Source organism: Lissotriton helveticus, chromosome 12, assembly GCF_964261635.1.
Source record: "Lissotriton helveticus chromosome 12, aLisHel1.1, whole genome shotgun sequence".
In the NCBI taxonomy this organism is placed as follows: domain Eukaryota; kingdom Metazoa; phylum Chordata; class Amphibia; order Caudata; family Salamandridae; genus Lissotriton; species Lissotriton helveticus.
In genome coordinates, this window is record NC_136073.1 from 856,749,117 (window position 1) to 856,769,755 (window position 20,639).

At 45.3% G+C, this 20,639-nt stretch overlaps 1 protein-coding gene across 3 annotated transcripts in view; it reads left to right on the top strand.

The window, feature by feature from the left end:
- Positions 1-20,639, top strand: part of KDM4B (lysine demethylase 4B) — a 374,991-nt gene that overhangs the window by 163,285 nt on the left and 191,067 nt on the right. For all 3 annotated transcript variants that reach the window (XM_078669809.1, XM_078669810.1, XM_078669808.1), the window contains exon 9: positions 16,252-16,448. In XM_078669809.1, the coding sequence (XP_078525935.1) occupies positions 16,252-16,448 (197 nt within the window). The remainder of the gene's footprint in view (positions 1-16,251; positions 16,449-20,639) is intronic.

The window sequence follows — 20,639 nt, forward strand, 5'->3', positions numbered from 1 at the left end:
CCTTTCATCCCACTCTTTTTTGGCCATTTGCAGGGTTCTTTTATACTGAGCTCTCTTAGTTCTCACAGTATTCACTGAATCCCCCCTAACCGCTATGATTAGGTCTGTCTTGGCTTTCCGGCATTTCTGGTTATACCAGGTAATCCCGGCTTGTTTACTCTTTCGGCCGTTTTGTGATCTTTTTACCGCCCTGCTCAAGATCTCACCAAGTTGGTTAATTAGATGTTCATGGGATTCTACCAAACGTGAATTTTGGATGGCAATACTGTTCCCTAAGAGGGCAGACATGTGCCTCACAAATACATTGTAGATTTGACTAATGATTTTTGTATTGTCTAATACTACTGGCCACTTCAGGGATCTACGGTTATTTGCCACTAGAGGGTCCTGTGGCAAGGATACTATGCTACTGACACTTTTATCGAGGGTTATGAAAATCTGGGTCTGGACAGATAAAATCAGGGGATAATGATCACTCTCTGTGCGGTCATCCACCATTAAATCGATAGTCATAGGCCATAGATTTAAAGAAACCAACAAATAGTCTAAATGGCTGTGGATCACCCCTCTAGTAAATGTAGGTTTACTGGGGGAGTCTGATGGCAACCGCCCATTGCAGGCACGTAGGCCTGATTCTAGAGTTAGATTCAATAGTTGTAAGGCACTCACTGTACAGGGTGCTTTGTAATTTGTATCAACTAAAGGGATATTATTGGCACCGTCCTCGTCCTTATAGATGTCTTCTAAACCTATGATAGGTTCAAAACCTCTGTTGAAGTCACCGCCTATAATTATTTTTGCATTTTGATCAAACCCTGTCACAATATTACTCAAGTGGGTTACAACCGGTGATTCTCTACATGATCGATGTGGTCTACTATAGATATTGATCACGTAAATGCTACAACCCATAGTGTTTTTTAGTTCAAGTAATAACAGGTCAGGATTATTTGTATCAATTTTCTTAAAGGACAGGCCTCTTGTAATTTTTACCCAAATTGTTAGGCCGCCAGAAGGTCTTCCCCCATTTGTGTTTACTGCGGGGATGAAAAAGGATCTGTAATCAACCTTAAAGTTCTCAAGCCCCCAGGTTTCCTGAAACATAATTAAATCCCCACTAGCCAGATAATCATGCCAAACCGGATCTAAAAGATTTTTTTTCAGACCTGCAATGTTCCAACAAAGAATTTTTGTTAATTCCGAAACCCCTAGTTTCTTTACCAGCTGTGGAGTTATTGGTTCATTTACATCTAGATGTGATGTTCGTACCATTGTATCTGCGGGATGCATTGACTGTGGAGCATTTTCGGCAAGTACAGTCTGCTTTGGTACAATTTCAGAAAGCAAACCAGAATGTATATGATTTACACCACATGACATTGACAAAACCCCTCCATCAAGTCAATCACAGTCAGATAGACCAGCAAGGGCGTCAAACCTATTTGAGGTACTAACTCCCCAGTTATAAGATGGAGCCCCAAAACCCCAACCATTTGTAGGTACATTCCATCTAGGTGTAGGTGTGATAGGAAACGGTGGATTCTGGTAAGTACCCAGCCATCCTCCATTTTGGTTGCCATTGCCTATAGGTGCTGGGGTGTTAGGGTACAATAAACGCTGCTGCATACCTGGCCATCCTCCATTGTAGCCAACACCACCTAGAAACCCACAATTATTTGATGGTATGCCAAGCCCACGTCTACCCATTAAATTCAGGTTTTGTCCTGGAGTAATGTGACGAGGGATGTTATGTTGGTTGACTTGCCATAGGCCAGCCCTATCTTTGGACACATGGTTCATGTCACACATTGTAGGTCCCCCACCCCATCCATTTTCTCTCACTAACCAAGCTGGCTTCAGGGACTTATGATTATTGGCTTTTTGCGAATCATTATAAAAGAATTCCAATGTAAGGGGGATTATGGAACTACTTCTTCTTTGTGGTGGAAGTATGTTGGATAGAATGTCAGGAAGAGCAGATGGAGTTGCGAAAGTTAATATCACACAATCGCCCTTCCATTTCTTTTGTTTATTCCCTATCCATCCAACCCTCCTTGCCATTTTAATCTCGTCAGCCAGACGTTGTTCCCCCCCTGTGCTATCCGCATGTTATTTGACTGTCAATATAATGCTTTGCTTGTTAGTGACGAGGCTGACTCAGTTTGACCCGGTGGTAGGATAGGTGTATTAGCTAGCACTAACACTAATGGTGATGCTTCAACTACAAATTGTGTAGAGTTATCTTCTATCACCGGGGGCACTGTGTCATGTAATGGATCAGCTAATTGAACAAAAGGGGCCTCTAATGGCAGATCATTGGTGATATGGCCAGTTTGTGGGCATTCTGGAAGAGTTAGCCCTGGTGGGGTAATGTCTGATGCTAATCCAGATTCATTGTCTTCCTTTGAGCATTCATGGCCCTTATTAACATTACTTAAAACATTTCCTATGGCATCTGCTAATACATTTTGGGTACCTCCCAATTTCCTTATCTCTGCAGAAAGTTTATCAATCTTGCTAATAAGTGGTTTAATAATTGTCTGAATTTTTATTTCTAGCAGCTCCGCTATTCGTGACATTAGGTCCTCGTCCAATATTTCCCTTAAATTGTTCTCCTCATTGTTCTGGTAGGTACTTTTTGGTTTTTGCAGTGATATAGCCTTGCTTTTTCCTGGGCGTGGCCCCCCACGTTTGTTTTGTAATCTGGGGCAGGCTCTAACTGCCCTTGCAGACTGGTTTGCAGGTACTTCATCTTCCACTTCTTTTTCATCATTATCTACAACCTCAATGACAACCTGTGCATTTAAATCGTTGTCCGCATGTTGTTCAATGTCCGCCACATTCGTTGTACTAGTGTCGATATTAACATCTGCTGAGGGAGCTGGTTCGTGAACATCACTGTTAAAGTCTAATAGCAAAGACTCGTTTAATTGTGAAGAAGTGGGTGGGCTCAAGGAATTGAGAACAGGTGACTGAGACAGCCCCAATGATTGTCTGCGCTTGCTGTTTATGTTAGTAACCACTTGAACAAGATAGTTTTCCATAGTGTTCTTAGGTGTTTCAGATGCCATATGATGATTTTTTTTAGGCATAATTATGCAAGATATGTGATAGTCTTACACCCACAACCCAATAAATTTAACAAGGTATTAGTCTCAAAATTTTAAAACAAAAGTCTTACGTCAATGCCTTGTGCAGGTCTCCAGCGGACTTGTTTCCTGGTTCGTAGAGGTGTTTTATCTGCTATCCGCTTTGCAGTAATAGCCCCTTCCTTATCCGAGCTCCTGGGCGATTCGGTGTCAGCTATATAGCCGGCTTGCCGACCCCCGTCTGGATAGCTAGGATTTGGGAAGCGGTCAACCAGAAGCTATTACACCCCCACTATCTATGGGCTAACAGGAACAACACCCTGGAGCACAAGGGTGAATTTTAGAGGGATGGCCTAGCCTGGCCTCCTCGTGCCGATGAGGGCCGTAGAGGGCCCGCCCTTTGCCCGGGCTTCGCCTGGGCGCTCCCGCGCGCGACTCGCGGGGCGAGAGGCGGTCCTCTCTTTTCAGGCGCCTCCGGGCGCAGAGGTGGCGTCAGGGACGCGACTCAGCCGCCGGGGCACCTGGGAGGTGTAGTCCTGACCCCCGGTGGCTGCAGGCACAGTGACGGTGCAAGCGCGTCGGCCGTTCCCCTCACGGCGTCTCACTCGCGCTGGGCAGCAAAGATGAAGGCGAGGGCAGAAGAAGCAACAGCGGCCGTTCCCCTCACGGCAGGTAGGAATAGTTTATGGCGTCCCACAGAGCGCTCGGCGCTCCTCTCTTTTCAGGCGCCTCCGGGCGCAGAGGTGGCGTCAGGGACGCGACTCAGCCGCCGGGGCACCTGGGAGGTGTAGTCCTGACCCCCGGTGGCTGCAGGCACAGTGACGGTGCAAGCGCGTCGGCCGTTCCCCTCACGGCGTCTCACTCGCGCTGGGCAGCAAAGATGAAGGCGAGGGCAGAAGAAGCAACAGCGGCCGTTCCCCTCACGGCAGGTAGGAATAGTTTATGGCGTCCCACAGAGCGCTCGGCGCTCCTCTCTTTTCAGGCGCCTCCGGGCGCAAAGGTGGCGTCAGGGACGCGACTCAGCCGCCGGGGCACCTGGGAGGTGTAGTCCTGACCCCCGGTGGCTGCAGGCACAGTGACGGTCCAAGCGCGTCGGCCGTTCCCCTCACGGCGTCTCACTCGCGCTGGGCAGCAAAGATGAAGGCGAGGGCAGAAGAAGCAACAGCGGCCGTTCCCCTCACGGCAGGTAGGAATAGTTTATGGCGTCCCACAGAGCGCTCGGCGCTCCTCTCTTTTCAGGCGCCTCCGGGCGCAGAGGTGGCGTCAGGGACGCGACTCAGCCGCCGGGGCACCTGGGAGGTGTAGTCCTGACCCCCGGTGGCTGCAGGCATAGTGCTGGTGCAAGCGCGTCGGCCGTTCCCCTCACGGCGTCTCACTCGCGCTGGGCAGCAAAGATGAAGGCGAGGGCAGAAGAAGCAACTGCGGCCGTTCCCCTCACGGCAGGTAGGAATAGTTTATGGCGTCCCCATTTCAATCGCATGGCATCCTGTGCACCTCCAATCCAAAGGCGAAGTTTCTGCCCCTCTGAACTGATTCCGCATTTGAATTGCGCCTCGACATCTCTGGGCCATTGACGACCCCTCTACAACTTCACAAATTTAAAAAGGCTGTGTGCACAATATTTAGAACTCAACCAGATCCCTCTGGCATGCCTTTGGGACCTAAAGATCTGAGATGCCGCTGGCGGATCTATCCCTGATGCCGACTGCGCCACTATACCTCGCTTCGAGGCGGCCCCATCTCTGAGCCCAACTGTGTTGGTTCTAGCACTGGTGCAATATCAGATGCCACCTTTTGCACCACAACAGATGCCGTAACCCCAGGTCTCTTTGCTGGCCCCAACATAAAGACGTCTGAACCGGTGCCAATAATTTTTATCAGACTCAAACAGTTTCCACCCCTCCTGATGGAGATGGGCCATCCCTCTCAAGATAGACCTGCTAGCCATACACCTACCAGGGAAGGACAACATACAAGCCGATTGGCTCAGCAGGCAGACATCGGCATCCCACGAGTGGGAGCTCAATGCTCAGGAGACAAGGTACCTGTTCGACAGATGGGGGACACCATCGGTGGACCTATTTGCCACACGCCAGAATGCAAAATGCCAAAACTTCGCATCCAGGCAGCCCGAGGAGGGGTCACTGGGGAATGCCCTATGGATAGATTGGTCAAGGACATTTGCTTACGCCTTTCCCCCGATACCACTGATGCACAGAGTGCTGAGCAAGTGCAGAGCGAGCAACATGACACTGATACTGGTCGCACCACAGTGGGCGAGGCAGACATGGTACTCTCAGATCATGGAGATGACACAGTGTGCACCCCACAGATTCAGCAGGAGGAAAGACCTACTCTCCATGCAGAACGGAGAGGTACTACATCCAGAGCCAGAGAGCATGAGCCTAGTAGCGTGGCTCCTGAGGACATAGAGTTCGCACATTTGAGACTACCAGAAAGCACCCTGAGGGTACTTCGGGAGGCACGAAGGCCCAGCACTCGGAAGTGCTACGTTGCGAAATGGAAAAGATTCACTATATGGTGCAGACAGGAAAGACTCCACAATAAAATGAAGAGGGACTCCACAGTGCTAAGGTACCTGACGCACTTGCTGGAGAAGAACCTTAGCTCATCCTCTTTAAGAGTTCACTTGGCAGCGATAGTCGCCTACACAAGGGGAGAAACGTGCAGGAGCTTCTTCACATCACAGGTGGTGAAGAGATTCCTAGAAGGTGCGAAAAGGATCGCACCACCCAAGCGGGTGCCGCCACCTGCATGGAACTTGAACACAGTCCTAACGGAACTCATGAAAGAGCCCTTTGAACCACTTCACAAGGCCTCCCTAAAGATGCTAACTATGAAAACAGCTTTCCTGGTTGCAATAACGTCCTTGCGCAGAGTAAGCGAGCTTCAAGCGCTGACGCTACAAGAACCCTACATACAAATACACAATGATAGAGTTGTGATGAGGACTGACCCACACTTCATGCCGAAGGTGGTATCGAAATTTCACATGAACCAGTCTATACAGATACCGAGTTTTTTCCAAAAACCAACAACAAGCGCAGAGCGAGCTCTGCACACCCTGGACGCCAGAAGGGCAGTCATGCACTACATTGAAAGGACAAAGGGACACAGGAAAACAAAACAGTTTTTTGTGTCATTCGCAAACAGCTTCATGGGGAAAGCTGTAACCAAAAAGACCATTGCACGATGGATCGCACAGACAATTCAACTCTGCCACAAGCGCGCAGGACAAGAACTGGCAGAGGGGACACGTGCCCACTCCACCAGGAAGAAGGGCGCTACAATAGCCTTCCTGGCTAACACACCCATAGAGGACATATGCCTGGCGGCAACATGGGCTTCGGTGCACACGTTCACGAAGCACTACTGTGTGGACATACAAATGAACAAGGAAGCTCAAGTTGGACAGAAGGTGCTACAGCACATATTCAACACCCAACGCTCATCTTCCACCCAGCCGCCACAGAGATGAGAAACCGCTACAAAATCTATGCACAGCATAGTGAATCCAGAAAGATTCACGCTGCAAAACGAATAGTTTTCTTACCTGTCGGTGTAGTTTTGCAGCTTGAAGATCTTTCTGGATTCACTAGCGAACCCACCCACCTCCGCCAGAAAGATGAGGCTGGAGAGAGAACAGGTGGTTAACTAAAGAAAGGACTTTAAAAGTACAAAGCGGTAAAATACCAAATAAATAGAACATTGCCATTACTTCGGAAACGAAAGAAACACGGAAAAAAAGAACCCGAAGATGGCGCCCAAGAGTGGGAGCTTCCGCAGGAAGCATGCCGACGTCACCGGAAATACACCCAAGGGGGTGTGACGCCGACGCCCACCTGGGCTAAGAAAAAAAAAACAAAAAACAAAGAAAAGACTACGAATCCGGACCCAACCACAAGACCGCGGAATAATGCACAGCATAGTGAATCCAGAAAGATCTTCAAGCTGCAAAACTACACCGACAGGTAAGAAAACTATTCGTTTCAGGCCTTATATAGTTAGGAATTAGCATTTAAAAAACCTCTGAAATTCACTGAAAAAACCATAGGTTTCAGGCCTTATATAGTTGGGAATTAGCATTTAAAAAACCTTTGAAATTCACTCAAAAAACTAAGTTTTAGTGGTGTTATAGTTAGCTGGACATTTTACTCCTACAAAACCAATGAAATTACTCCTATATAGTTAGTTGTACTAACTATATTTCGCGCACCCGCAATCCACTGCTGATGTCACATATTAGATCAGCAAATCAAAATGGAGAGAGAGGACTAGAAAGGCTAATCCGGATCCCCTGGTTTATATATAGTAATATCAAAAAAGGACTAGCTTAGTTGTGTTGGCGAGACTCAGAGGGTACGTCTGTGGGCAAACCATTTGGTTTGATCATGAAGCCCTCACCCACCAACCTAGTTGGTGGCATGCTTCATCATCGGGCCCACCACAGTGACACCGAATGTGTCCCGGGTGTGCTGCGACTCCAGATTACTGAGGAGCTGGTATGCTTACTGAGTGTGCTGTGATAAGTGGGTGTGAACGTGATGTTTAAAAGCTATGCAGGTGGTCCCAGTTCCCGAGGGTATAAGGATAATTTTAATGTCTGGGCCCCTGCTAGCAGATAAAAAGGCAAGTGGACGTTATGGAGTGAATTATGAGCTCCTACGTCCTATGTGGTCTACATGTTTCAGCCAGGCCTTTTGTTTACATCTGGCTTTCCTCAGGACCAATGAGTATGTGTGGGTGATAAAATAAAGAAACTATATTAAGTGGTTGGTGTGTGAAGTGTCGCACTCGCTAAGGTGCTATACGTGTTAGAGGGGGATTCCCTCTGCTTTAACTTGCTATTTGCTGTTAAAGCCTCCTGGGTCACCTGGCAGGGAGAGAAGACCGGAATTGCAGGTCTGCGTGCTCCTGCGACCTATCGTCCTGCTCCGGTGTCCCGAGACATATTAGATCATTCATGACATGGTCAGTGACATCACTGATGACATCTCAAATGACATCACTGATGACATCACTGATGACATCATCCACGTGACAATCACTTACACCTTTTCATACACTATTACAATTTTTCATCACTGTTTGTAAAATACAGAGTATCCTATTTAAATCTATTGTCACAACAAGTATCTAAAAATCCACTCAGTGATTCATAGATGTATACACACATCTAATCACTTACCTATGGATTCACTCATACATGCTGTCAATGAACAATAGAACACTATCAAAAATACTTATACATCTATATCGATATTAAACAACAGCACGCATCCTATTCACATATGAAGTCATCCTACTCACTTATGCAAACAATGGATCATACTTGCATATTTACTTCGCAAAACACTTATACAAACACCACTTCTTCTATTCATTTAGATAGTAAGTCATACTTAGTGAATTATAAAATCATTATTACAAGTATACAGTTATCCGTAAGGTCACTCACACAATCATTGTCTTATGTATACTTATTTATATACAATAACTGACACATACACTGCCTTTTATTTTTCTAGTTTGTTCGACCTGTACCTTTGAGAAATATATTTGCTCATCACCACACCCATAAAGAGATTCCCTCACCCAAACTGTTAGAACATGTAGCTTTAACTTCATATATCTACTGAATCAACTATTCACACATCTTTGGACAGTCACACACCCCCCACCGAACCACACAGGAGAAGTGTGGCTCAGGGGGTGGAGAAGTGTGGCTCAGGGGTTAGAGGCAGCAGACCCGGAAGCTGAGATCGGTCCTGGACCAGGGTTCAATTCCCCGCCTCGGCGGGTCTTGGGCTAAAAATTCCACGGACTCGATAATTCTCGCTCCGGTGCCTCCTCGACTCACGGGTTCACACTCTGCGACTCTGGGCAATAGCTTGCTTAATCTCCACAACGGCCCCTCGCGGCGGGATGCCTGACTTTCACCTTGTGGATACCCTGCTATCTCACAGGGGAATACCAGGAAGGGTTCCCTAAGCAAGCGCCGGGACACCCACTGCGGGTAGCTGTGCGCTATATAAGCTCAACTACATTTACATTTACATTTACACACACTTTCACACTCCCATACAAATACTCAGTTAACTAATCAATAACTAATATAGACTTTCACATAGCTAGTAACCAACTGTAGAATCAGTTTACACAACAACTGACAAAGTGATACAGATATTCACACAGTTTAGTCACTATCCACTATATTTAGTGAGACATAAATTGGTCAAGTAAACAGTCAATTACACTGCTACTAAATCCTCCATCCAAATATTTATTTATATATATCCACTCATTCTTCAATGTAAATTGCTATATATATAATGCATATTTAAATAACGAAGCAAACCACATTCACTGGATGATGTCATCAGTGATGTCATTTGAGATGTCATCAGTGATGTCACTGACCATGTCATGAATGATCTAATATGTGACATCAGCAGCAGTGGATTGCGGGTGCGCGAAATATAGTTAGTACAACTAACTATATAGGAGCAATTTCATTGGTTTTGTATGAGTAAAATGTCCAGCTAACTAGAACACCACTAAAACTTATAGTTTTTTGAGTGAATTTCAAAGGTTTTTTAAAAACTAATTCCTAACTATATAACTCCTGAAACCTATGGTTTTTTCAGTTATATATATATATATATATATATATATATATATATATATATAATGTGTGTGTGTGTGTGTATATGTATATGTATATGTATATGTATATAGATAGATATAATATATAGATATATTGCACACACATACACATGTGGCCTGCCTGGTGCATACATTGTGTGTATGAGTGAAGCGAGCACTAGATAGGTGGTGAGGTGGTTTTCCCAAACCTTTTAAGTCCATTCTGTTCTAACATTCGTGCATCTGGAGGTAGGAGACCTAGATTCTGAAGCAGAGAACGTGGAGACTGTATTCCCTTTAGAAATTCAATTTGATCCACTTGCTGCAACGGGCTGTTTGGTCTCCCTGAGCACGACCGTTTGGTACATGGTGTGGGTCAAGGGTGGGACTGCAGTCCCTGTCTAGTGTGTGTAGAGTCCTTTAGGGAAACCAGCTTTTTTGGGTCTCGCTGGCAAAATGCATCCGCAAGGATGCATGTGTCCAGCTGGAGACCTATAGCGATCAGTCTGGGGGGAAGGAGGACAAGAGGGTGCACGAGCTTTTTGAGGCTGGATTCGTGTGCGCGAACGCGCACGTTCCGTCCTGCGCCGCCCTCCCATACTCCCAGCCTAACATGCATGCATGCATGCATGCATGCACACACACACACACACACACACACACACACACACACACGCACACGCACGCAGGCACCCAGACAGGCAACCCCCTCCTCCTCCCCCACAGTCACACACGCATACACACAGACTCCAAGACGCACGCACGCTCACACACACACACATGCCCCCCCCCCCCCCCCCCGCCGGCCAGCCACAAATCGTAGCCCCACTCACCGGCAGCAGGACTCTTCCTCCCTTCTTCGGCACCGGGGCGCAGGGTAGGCTCCTGCCTGCTCCGGTGCTGCAAACAATCGCGGCTCTTCCGTGGGAGGCGGGGTAGGCTCCCGCCCTCCTACTTCCTGTTTCCGGTTGTCCCGCCCGGCCTGCCTGACTTCCTGGTCGCAGGCCGGCGGCGTAGCGCGGTTACGCTTCTGGGATGCCATGTAAGTTATGTAAATACAAAACATATTGTATTACAAATGCTATAGGCATCACATTTGCGAAAGTTATAACTATTGGCATTGTAAATGACAAAGCTATTAATTTAGCTATTTAAAAAAAAAACATAAATAAAAACTTTGCCATTTACAATACCAATAGCTCAAACTTTCCTAATGCGAGACCCATTGCATTGCAAATGCTTGTTCTCTTTTCCTGACTACTGTTCAGAGTGGATGCTGATAACCAGTTTCAGAAAGCTCACACGTGTGCCTCTTTTGTCGATACTCCAATCTGGACATGACCCTGCTGTGGAAAGCATCTCTCTACCCAAAGGATGTGTCTGGACCACAGCCAGGTTACACACACCTGAAAAAGAACCCAGCAAAACCGGTTCTGGGAGTGCAGACAAATTTCACAACCCCTTCTTGCTTTATCCGTATAAAAGGGGGAGCTGCGCTGCTGACACACTTGTTTTAGTTTTCCTTGACAAAGACGGGCGAGATGTCCAGCTGGAGCAGTTGCCTGCTTGACAGCCAGTTTCCCATTGGAGGAGGACATCACCTAGGGTCTTACTTGGGAGTAAGAGCATTTTCTCCTTGTCCTGAAGTGCCTGAAGGCTGACCTGCCTGAGAAGTGCCATCCCTGCTGGAGTTGCTGCCTACCTTGGTGAGCAGAAGCTGGTAATTCCTGAGTTGCGGTACACCCAGAGAACCTTGTGGGAGAGCACCCAGCGACCAAATTGCTAAGGCAATCTCATTTATCGTAACTTTCCCATGGAGGAGGGACTAGACACATCTTGCAGGCCTGACTGGTGGGAGAAAAGCACTTGCATTGCTGAAATTTACATGCTGGTACTAGGACTGTAATTCGCACATAATCCCCGAACATGGTTGGCAGCACTGCACCTGTGCCTGAAACCTGCTGTACCATATGTTACATCTAGTTAGGGAATGGTGGAAATGGGAACTTGAACCCTGGCTAAAGTTGCAAGCATCTCTGAATATTCATATGTGCATACTGTAGTGTGTAGTTGTTCACTATTGAGTTCAACAAAGTACTTCCAATTTATAAACGACAAGCGCTGTGTTGGAAAATAAGTTGTGCTGCTGTGCCATTGTTGATTTTGGAACTTGATGGATCCCCACACTGCCTTCTTGAGACGCCTGTCACTGCTTTCCGTCACTACTAACAAGCGTAAAGAGCTAAAGGGGTTTTATACTTGGCCTAGTTTTGCAGAGTTAATGTAGAATGAACTCTAGGTACATTAAAGGCAAACAACCCAAGCCCCCCACGGCTGAGGCCCAGTTCCCACGCTTGTCTGTGGCCCCCAAACAGGTGTTTTAAATAGTCTGAATCTTCATCTGTGCATGGTGGAGAAGGTTACAGTGATAATGCCAGGCACCTCATTCATTTGAGTGACCTAATGCTTTCTGATATAGCTTTGCAAGCAGAGGGACCTTATGATCTGAATATAATCTATGTATCTGGAGCAGGAGTCCTCAAACTGGGCTCAAGTGATCCCAGGGGGGTGCCAGGCTCTGGCCAAAAGATACATTATGCTGATCATGGTGCTAACTTCTTTTGTGATTCATATCCTGGCTGGGAGAAGGTGTCAACAGGGAAGGGACTCCACATATTCCTCAAATCCCCCCCCCCACTTCTAATAATCACAGTGTATTATTTTACAAACGGAACTTAACTGCAATGTGTAAAGTCATAGACCTATTCAAACACTGCCGGGTTAATAGAATAATAGAAAAATTCTGAAGGGGGAACCATTATTTATTTAGGTGTCGGCCTGCGTAGGCTGCGCTTGCGCAGTCTCGCTGGCGAGATTTTGTGTTTTCTAGGAGTGGGGCTGAAAGCAGCCCCTCTAATCCATTGGCTGGCTTTCTAAACGGAGGCCAGCCATTGGAGAAGAGCTTTGTCTGTCAATTTAAGCCCCGTCTTCTTCGGATTGGGAGTGTGTTTTTTCCTGTTCTTTGTCTGACGTCATCAGTCCAAAACATGCCCCCCAATCCGAAAAGGACGGGGCTTAGTGACTGACAAATGACGAGCGCCTTTTCTGTTGTTAAATGGTGGGATGTATGTATACCACCCAAGTGGTCTTCGGTCTCCCACAGCATTTGTCTTCCTCCAGCTCCGGGTACATTACTTTACCTCCTCATGAAAGGTCTTCTCTCGCATGGGGACGTACTGTCCCTACCCATGGATGTGATCACCCACTTAGATATTCGATACCTCCAAAGATGCTCGCCTGGTACCCAACCTTGTTCCTGGTCTGTACCAATTCCCCTCTGACACGTGTTGATTTAAAAGACAGTAATTACGGCGCTGCAATGTTTCCACTATCTTCGCTGATGCCGTTGCATCCCCTGCCTTAACCCCGCCAATGTATTCTATCCCCGTCCGCCTTCTCCCCGTTTGAAAAAAATGGAAACACACCTACGACAGCCTCGGTTTCCCTGCACAGCCACATGCTGCCTGCCTGCTGCTGCTGAATCAGGAAGTGAAAACAAAGCAGCGTGTTACACTAAGAAGGCCTCGGCCGGAAACGACACCCCAGGCCCTGGTGCCGCTCGTGCTGGGTGGGTGGAAGAGAAACGAGCGAACAGCGACATCTGCCTTACACACGAGGGAGAACTCGCGGCCCGCTTTACTTGACATGCGTCTGTCGACAAACAAATCAGTTACTTTACATTAGAGGTGAACGAGCAGGGCTCTAAGTGGGATGAACAAACTAGGGGGGTCTCATAAAGGGGCGTGGTCAATGTTATTAAGGGCGTGGCTTTAAACACGTAAGCTAAAAATCTGTTTAGCATTGTGTACCCCCTCCCACACTAGATATAGGATCCAACAAATAACATCATACCTACAAGTCGGAACAATTGGCTTTGTCAATGGTCTTTAGTTGCATAAGATAAATAAGCAGCAACTGTGGCTTGCATATCATAAACGCTTCCACTTGAAGCCCTGGTGACACCAAAACAAGGTTGCTGCTCCGGAGTTTCAAAAAGAGAAGCGCCCGCACTCCCCACGTTTCTTCGTAGCTTGAGGCAGGAGAAGTAGCAATGGAAATGCAGACAAGGCCTGTGTTCTTCTGCAGGCAAAATGCATCTTCTCCGCAGAATCTCCAGTGCAGTATCACCCGGCGGTGAGCGAACGCCGTGACTCGAATGGCTTCTTGCTCAGCAGCTCGCTCAGCAGCTCTGCTCATTTTGCCTCATCCTGCTGCGTTGAGGAGCTTGCCTACTGCCATGTTGCCTATGGCGCGGGGATATTAACTAATTTGCACAGAATCACTGGGCAGTGAGCAAACGTAACTAGATTCAAAACTATTGTAAACATGTATAGGCTAATTTCTTAGTCTTATCTATACCACAATGTATTGTGCGTCCTGAATTAGGTCCTAAAATCAGCGTGTTGTGACCGTCTGTGTGGCTGTGTGTGTGGCTGTGTGTGTGTGTGTGGCTCTGTGTGTGTGTGTGTCTCTGTGTGTGTGTGTGGCTCGGTGTGTGGTTCTGTGTGTGTGTGTGTGTGTGTGGCTGTGGCTCTGGCTCTGTGTGTGTGTGTGGCTCTGTGTGTGTGTGTGGATGTGTGTGGGTGCAAATGCTATAGGTCTCGCATTTGCGAGAGATTGAGCTTTTGGCATTGTAAATGACAATGCCATTTATTTATCTGTTTTCAAAACCAACACATACATAAAAATGTTGTAATTTACAATTCCAATAGCTCTAACTTTTGCAAAGGCAAGACCGCTGCGTTGTAAATGCTTGTTTTTCTTTTCAATTGGGGCTGAGGCATAAAAAAGTTAGAAGACTACTGACCTGTAGAGTTCGATTAAGTGGTTTATGGATATTGGGAGCCATCATCCTATAGGCATCTCTTGCTGTCTGAGGTGCCGGCAGATTCACAAACACAGATAATTCAGTTGCTAATTTACTTCTTAAATTCCATGAAACTAGATGAAGATTTCTTCCACAGGAGCCCTACATAATGCCTGAATCTTCTACCACTGGCGCTTCTATCAGATTTGACCTTATTACAAATTCTAACAATCTCTAGCAATCGCCCAACGCATTCCAACCCTGAGGTCTCCTGCAGTCAGATGCCGATAATGACAGTGAGATAGAGAAGCTTGTAATGGTAATCAATAGGACAAAGGCTGGGATGGTTGTGTTCTGGCTGAACAACCTAGCCCAGAGTCCGCTCCCAAAAATACACCACCAGATAGATGACAGCTTCCAAATGCTGGTTTACAGAGCAGTGCGAAAAGTTATTCAGCCTCTGAAGAAAATCCTGTTCCTATTTTATATTAAGGTTAAAAGTACACATTCCTTAAGAGCGAATCCAGTGTTTGGCAATGTCTGGGAAGGGCCGTCTTGCATGCACAATCTAGCTACAAGTTCCACTCTCATATAAAGGCTAGAAAAAAAAATGGAAAGCACTGGAGTCTGCCCCAGCATGTTGGCTAAATCATGTCAAAATTAACTGTCATTCCAGCTGCAGAGGTGTTATAAAAATCCGGCAGCGCCTTGTTTTGTCCCCAGACACTACTGATGTTTTGTAAATGTTGGTGTTGGTATGGATGGTGACGGAAGTGGGCTGCTCTAAGTCTGGTGTAGCGGCTTCTGTCTTGACATTTGGTGGTGGGAGGAATCTATTTACTTTGGGGGTCTTCCATACTGCGCTGTCATACTGAGCAGCAGGTAAATTTTTGGGGCTAGTGGCTCTGCCTAAAGTGACAAAAACTACATAAAGCGCCTGGTTGGGTTTAGCTTCACAGGCCAGAATGCTCTCTCCTAAAATAAGAATAGCTGCGTCTTCCTCATAGCAACCCTAAAGATATTGCCGAGTCCGTTTTGAGAGCCTGCAGAATAGTTGCTTTTCCGAACCATTTTGATAGCCTGCAGAATCTTTGTTTTAATTGGAAGAAAGACTGTCTTTCAAAGGATGGATCATCTATTGACCACTGTGGTGGACTCGCCACAGCAAGGAGTGCTAGTGTCATGTTGATAGTCTCGTGTATATCCGGCTTAAGACTGAAGCTCGCGATCCCCCCGAGACTTCATGCTCTTCCACCAGGGCTTAAGCCGCTTCACTTGTTTTCCAGAGGCATGTGCATTTTAAACACATTTGTTGGGCATTAGTTTAGGCTACCCACTGTGCCTACCTTTTGTAAGCATTACTCCACAAAGGCTGTGGAGAAAAGTTTTTAAGCCCCGCCCTTTACTCCTGCTCGTAATTCAGATGCGCATTCATTTTACTATTGAGCTTAACTTACACTCTTACAAATACTACATCGTGTTGGTTATTGATTTATGGCTATTCTGCAGTATTGGGTGGAAAAACATTTTTTGGTGGATCTCTTGCTTATGTGGTTGGGGGTAGGTAAAATGTACTCTTCTAATTCCGTCACTGCACTACAAGTCTTTTTTCGCATGTTCCTTTTTCAGTGTACCTGTCGCAAAGACATGGTTAAGATCTCCATGGATGTATTTGTGAGGGTTCTTCAGCCAGATCGTTATGAACTTTGGAAACAAGGCAAGGACCTCGCTCCCCTGGATCATCTAAAGCCCACTGCTGTTAGCTGCCCTCTTTTGGAGAAATGGAACTTGAACAAGGCAGCACTGAAGGCCAAGCTAGCTCGCAGGTAACTATGCCCTTTTCTAACCTAATATTTCGATTTTTTGGGTTATGAGTGTAGTGTGTGTAGATGCATAGAGCGGACTTTTTGGGAATGTTAAATATATATATCTCTGAGAGTAGGGAGGGTTGGTGGTAAAGGTAAATAAACTTACCCACCTTTATGGCATCCTCGTGTACATTCATGAAATATTAGAATACAGTAGATTGCTCGTCACATTTTAGCTTACTCTTTTGAACTGTGGGTATAGTTGACCCTCGTTAAAACTTAAAATAGGGAACAGAGGCAAGAAAATTTGACCATAAAGGCATGAACACTTCAGACCTGTATATGCAGGGGGTTAACGAGCTGCTCGATCAATCTTTGCACATAAGTTTAAAACAGAAGAGTGGCTACTTTAATGACTAGCGCTTGTTCCGATTTTCTGCAAATCCCAGAGTTGGGAATATTCTTGAAGCATACTATCTAAGGCATGGCTTTCTGCACTTGTTAAATTCAGTGATGTAACTTGTCATCCTCCGAACGTTTCCTTTTCTGGTTATGGGTGGAAGCAACTAGAGGCAGTCCTATGGGCCTGCAAAGGAATACTCCAGCTGGCACAGAGCACGTTGGGTATAACCTGCACGCACCACTGTGGGCATGTCTTTGCTGTTAACATTTTTTTCATACATTGTAAAAGATAAATGAATGTTTGATCAAGGAAGGGTAGACTTAGAAAAACACAGCCAAATACACAGCCAGTTATACCCTGAAATCCACTATTTTTGCAGGGATGTAAACCAAAAGGATGTGTAATCACCCTGTGTTAATACTGCGTTTATGTTAAGAGAGTGGTTGATATATTAACAAACGTTAAGTTCAACAGGAAAGAAAATGATCACCCCTACTGCTGCAGAGCAGAAGAACTTTAAAGAAAGCGGAGTTAATTTAAGAAAGTGTTGTAGTAATGAAATAGTGATATTGATATTCAAATCTCTTAATCACCCAAAAAATGAATTGGGAAAGTGTGCGATGTAATTCCAACTTTGATCTTGCATCCCAACACATCACATAATAGACAGCACTCTGTTACCCCAGCAAAGCTACTTTTTGGGGTGTAGATTTGGAGCATTTATTGCTTTATTTCAGTGCTTTTCACATGTATAGATTTATATGCCAGAGTCGGTTTTACCTTTCACTCTAGCCTAGAGTGGTCACTCTGCATTTTCCATAATATTAATGTTGTATGTCATTTGCTGGAGAGACTTTTGACTGCGAAGGTAGCTGAGTTTTGTACGGTTTAGACTTTTGAGCTTTCTTACCATATCTTTGGACTCATTGTTAAAAGGACATTAGAGCAGTTAATTCCTCGTCCCTAGATCGCTGTAGCTATCAGTCCCATCCTGTTCAGGGAAAAAGGCACACTTGCATGTGTGCTTTTAGTTAAAAAAAATTGCTGCGGACACAGCGGTATTTCCTTGAATTAGCATTAACATGCATGAGTAGCTGACTCTCAAAGTAGCCAATTAATCCTTTGGCATACATTGAGGATCCTACTCTTGTAGTGTAGTTCCTATATTCCCCATAGGTTTTGCGCATTGGAATAACATAAACGATAGTTTAGACATGGGACTGAGGTCGACTAGGTCTCTATTGAATATGTTAGACTTAATTATGAATGCCAGCTAGCTCAGAGGTCACTAGAAACTTTCTCGAGTGAACAGGAAGGAGTAGACTCTCCTGAATAGACAAGAAGGGATTAGTTTCTGACAACCGCATAAACATGACCACTTTGCTCCCTCCAGAATAAGGAGTATATCTCCAGAGTCGCGGAAACAATAGACAGCTATTTCACTCAGTCCATCGTGCATGCTTAGTTTTACCAGGAGTGCAGAGAAATAGAGAGACGGGCGTTTCCAATAAAAGTGGTTATTTATTGAGCAGTCTTCTTTCTCATGCAAGAGAAGTGAATTGCCACAATTGCAATACTTGTCATAAAGTTAAGTGCGTACAGTAAAAAGAGTATTATGAAATAATACTGTAAAAGCATTTATATGGTTTCTAAGCCATAAGATACTTAAAACGGGTAAAATACATACAATGATAAAAGTTGACTTAACATGCTCAACTGGTGTTTCTAAACTACGCCTACCCCGGTGTACCTAACCTAAGCCTAGTACGTGGGAAGGAATAAGTGAGCTGCATTTTAAGTTAAGATAGTTTTTGCCAAGAATCTGAATCAAGAATTCTCGAAGGATCTAATCAGCCGTACCTTGGTTATAGAATGAAGGTGGACTTGTATCTCGTTCTCAGGAGTCGATCTCCCAGCAACCCGCAAGGGTGACTGGAAACACTGGAGCTGGATTTCTCGGCTGGAGAAAACACAGCGTCTCTCTCAGTGCGTCAATGGGAGGGTCAGCTTCCTTCAGCACTCGTTACAGCAGGGCGTCGGGTCAGTAGATAGCCGATCTGCTCCAAACCACCGTGTGTTTGCTAAGGCAGATGTCGGTATATTTATACCTGCAAGGTGCCGAGTTTGACGTAAGGTTGGACATAAGACGTCACTAAGAACTTGCAGTTCTTTCAGGACTCCAGGAGTTCTTGGACAAATCAAAACAGAAGCAGGGGAATTCCCGGGCTGCTGGAGGCTTGGTTTGTTTTAAGAACGCGTTGTACTTTCTAGGAGTCTATGGGAGTAGCCTTGCCGTATTTGGACTACATTGGCTATTACTAAATATGGATATGATTCTTATGCCTTTATAAGGATATGATTTGATATATCCACATAAGGGCATAAATCGGGGATATCTAAATAGGGTCCTAGATACGTTCACAACACTCTAAAGGCTGAGTACTTGCTATTCTTCTTTAGGACAGCTTTCGAGCAGAATGTCAGTAGGGATTGTCACTAAGCCATTTGGCATTCACCCATCCTTTGAGTTTTGAGAAGTCTTCTTTACTGCTTCCTCATTTTCTTTGTCTCACCTGTGTAATTGGCATGCTTGTGAAAGGTTGCATTCAGAGTGTGAAAGACTTTAAGGGATGAACTTAGTCATTGAACAGCTTAACAGACACACAGGGTAGCAGTCATCCTAAAGGGGGCATGAGTCTCCTTACACTTACTTTAGCCTGACAGTCACATAGGAAGAATGTAAACCACCTACAAGCAGGTTCTGCCACCATGCTACATTCCTCCATCTTTACTGTAGAATGATTTGGTTGAGGGAGTAAACTCTTACTGCAAGCACCAGCGTTAAAAGTGCAGGGTCACTTTTATTCAAGATGCTGAGAAATGGTATAAGTGGTGTATATCTAACTTTAGCAGTATTCTCAAAAGTGGGAATCGCAGTGGGCATCTAGTAATTTGTACCATCAAGTTAAGGTTTTCTAAGTAGCACAATAATCCATGTCTGTTAAATCTTTAAATATTACCAGCGTAAATTGATTATTGATAATATCTGGATTCTAATTTTCTGTGGCTTTCCTTAATAACGCTTAATGCTTAAAGATAGTCTAAACTGTCCCTTGATGCGTAAAGATAGTCTAAACTGTTTGTTGGCAACATCTTGGTTGTTAGCAATACATCAATGATGGCGAACCTAAAAGAGGAGCTGTCCCCTTAATCCTTAATGTTACTTCATATGCCAGCTCTTGAGTCTGAGAGCGATTTCTTGGATTTAAAAAGGTTGCGGTAAAGTTTCTCAAGGTATATTCCCGGCGGCTCTTTGAATCTACAGAATAAACGTAAAACATTGAAAATGTATCTTCCCTTTAGTGGTGGAACTGACGATCCATATTTGCAACTTCTTCCAGGAACACTTTCAGATGCATACAAAGGTTTATAGAACTTCTATAGGTTACTGGCATTGATCTGCCTGGTTTGTACATGGGATTAGGTGTTTGCTTGGAACTCTATAAATGCCCCTTTACTCCCTCCCTCTTGACACTTAGGTCTTCCATCGATTGCTGACTGGGGGCGGTCCATGAGAGTGACTCTTCACATTGCTGCTCATTGTTCTTTTTTTTTTTCTCAACTCTAGGTGATGGTCAACACATCTTTGTTGATTTCTCTTATTTGTATTTTCAATTACTCCTACTTTGGGGCTGAGAGGAAAACAAAACCTTTTCATTTCTGGTTAAATCTGAATGAGTCAGAGGCTGGCATAAAACATAATTTTAGTCAATTTGGGGTCAAGGTGAGCAAAAAGATTTCACGTA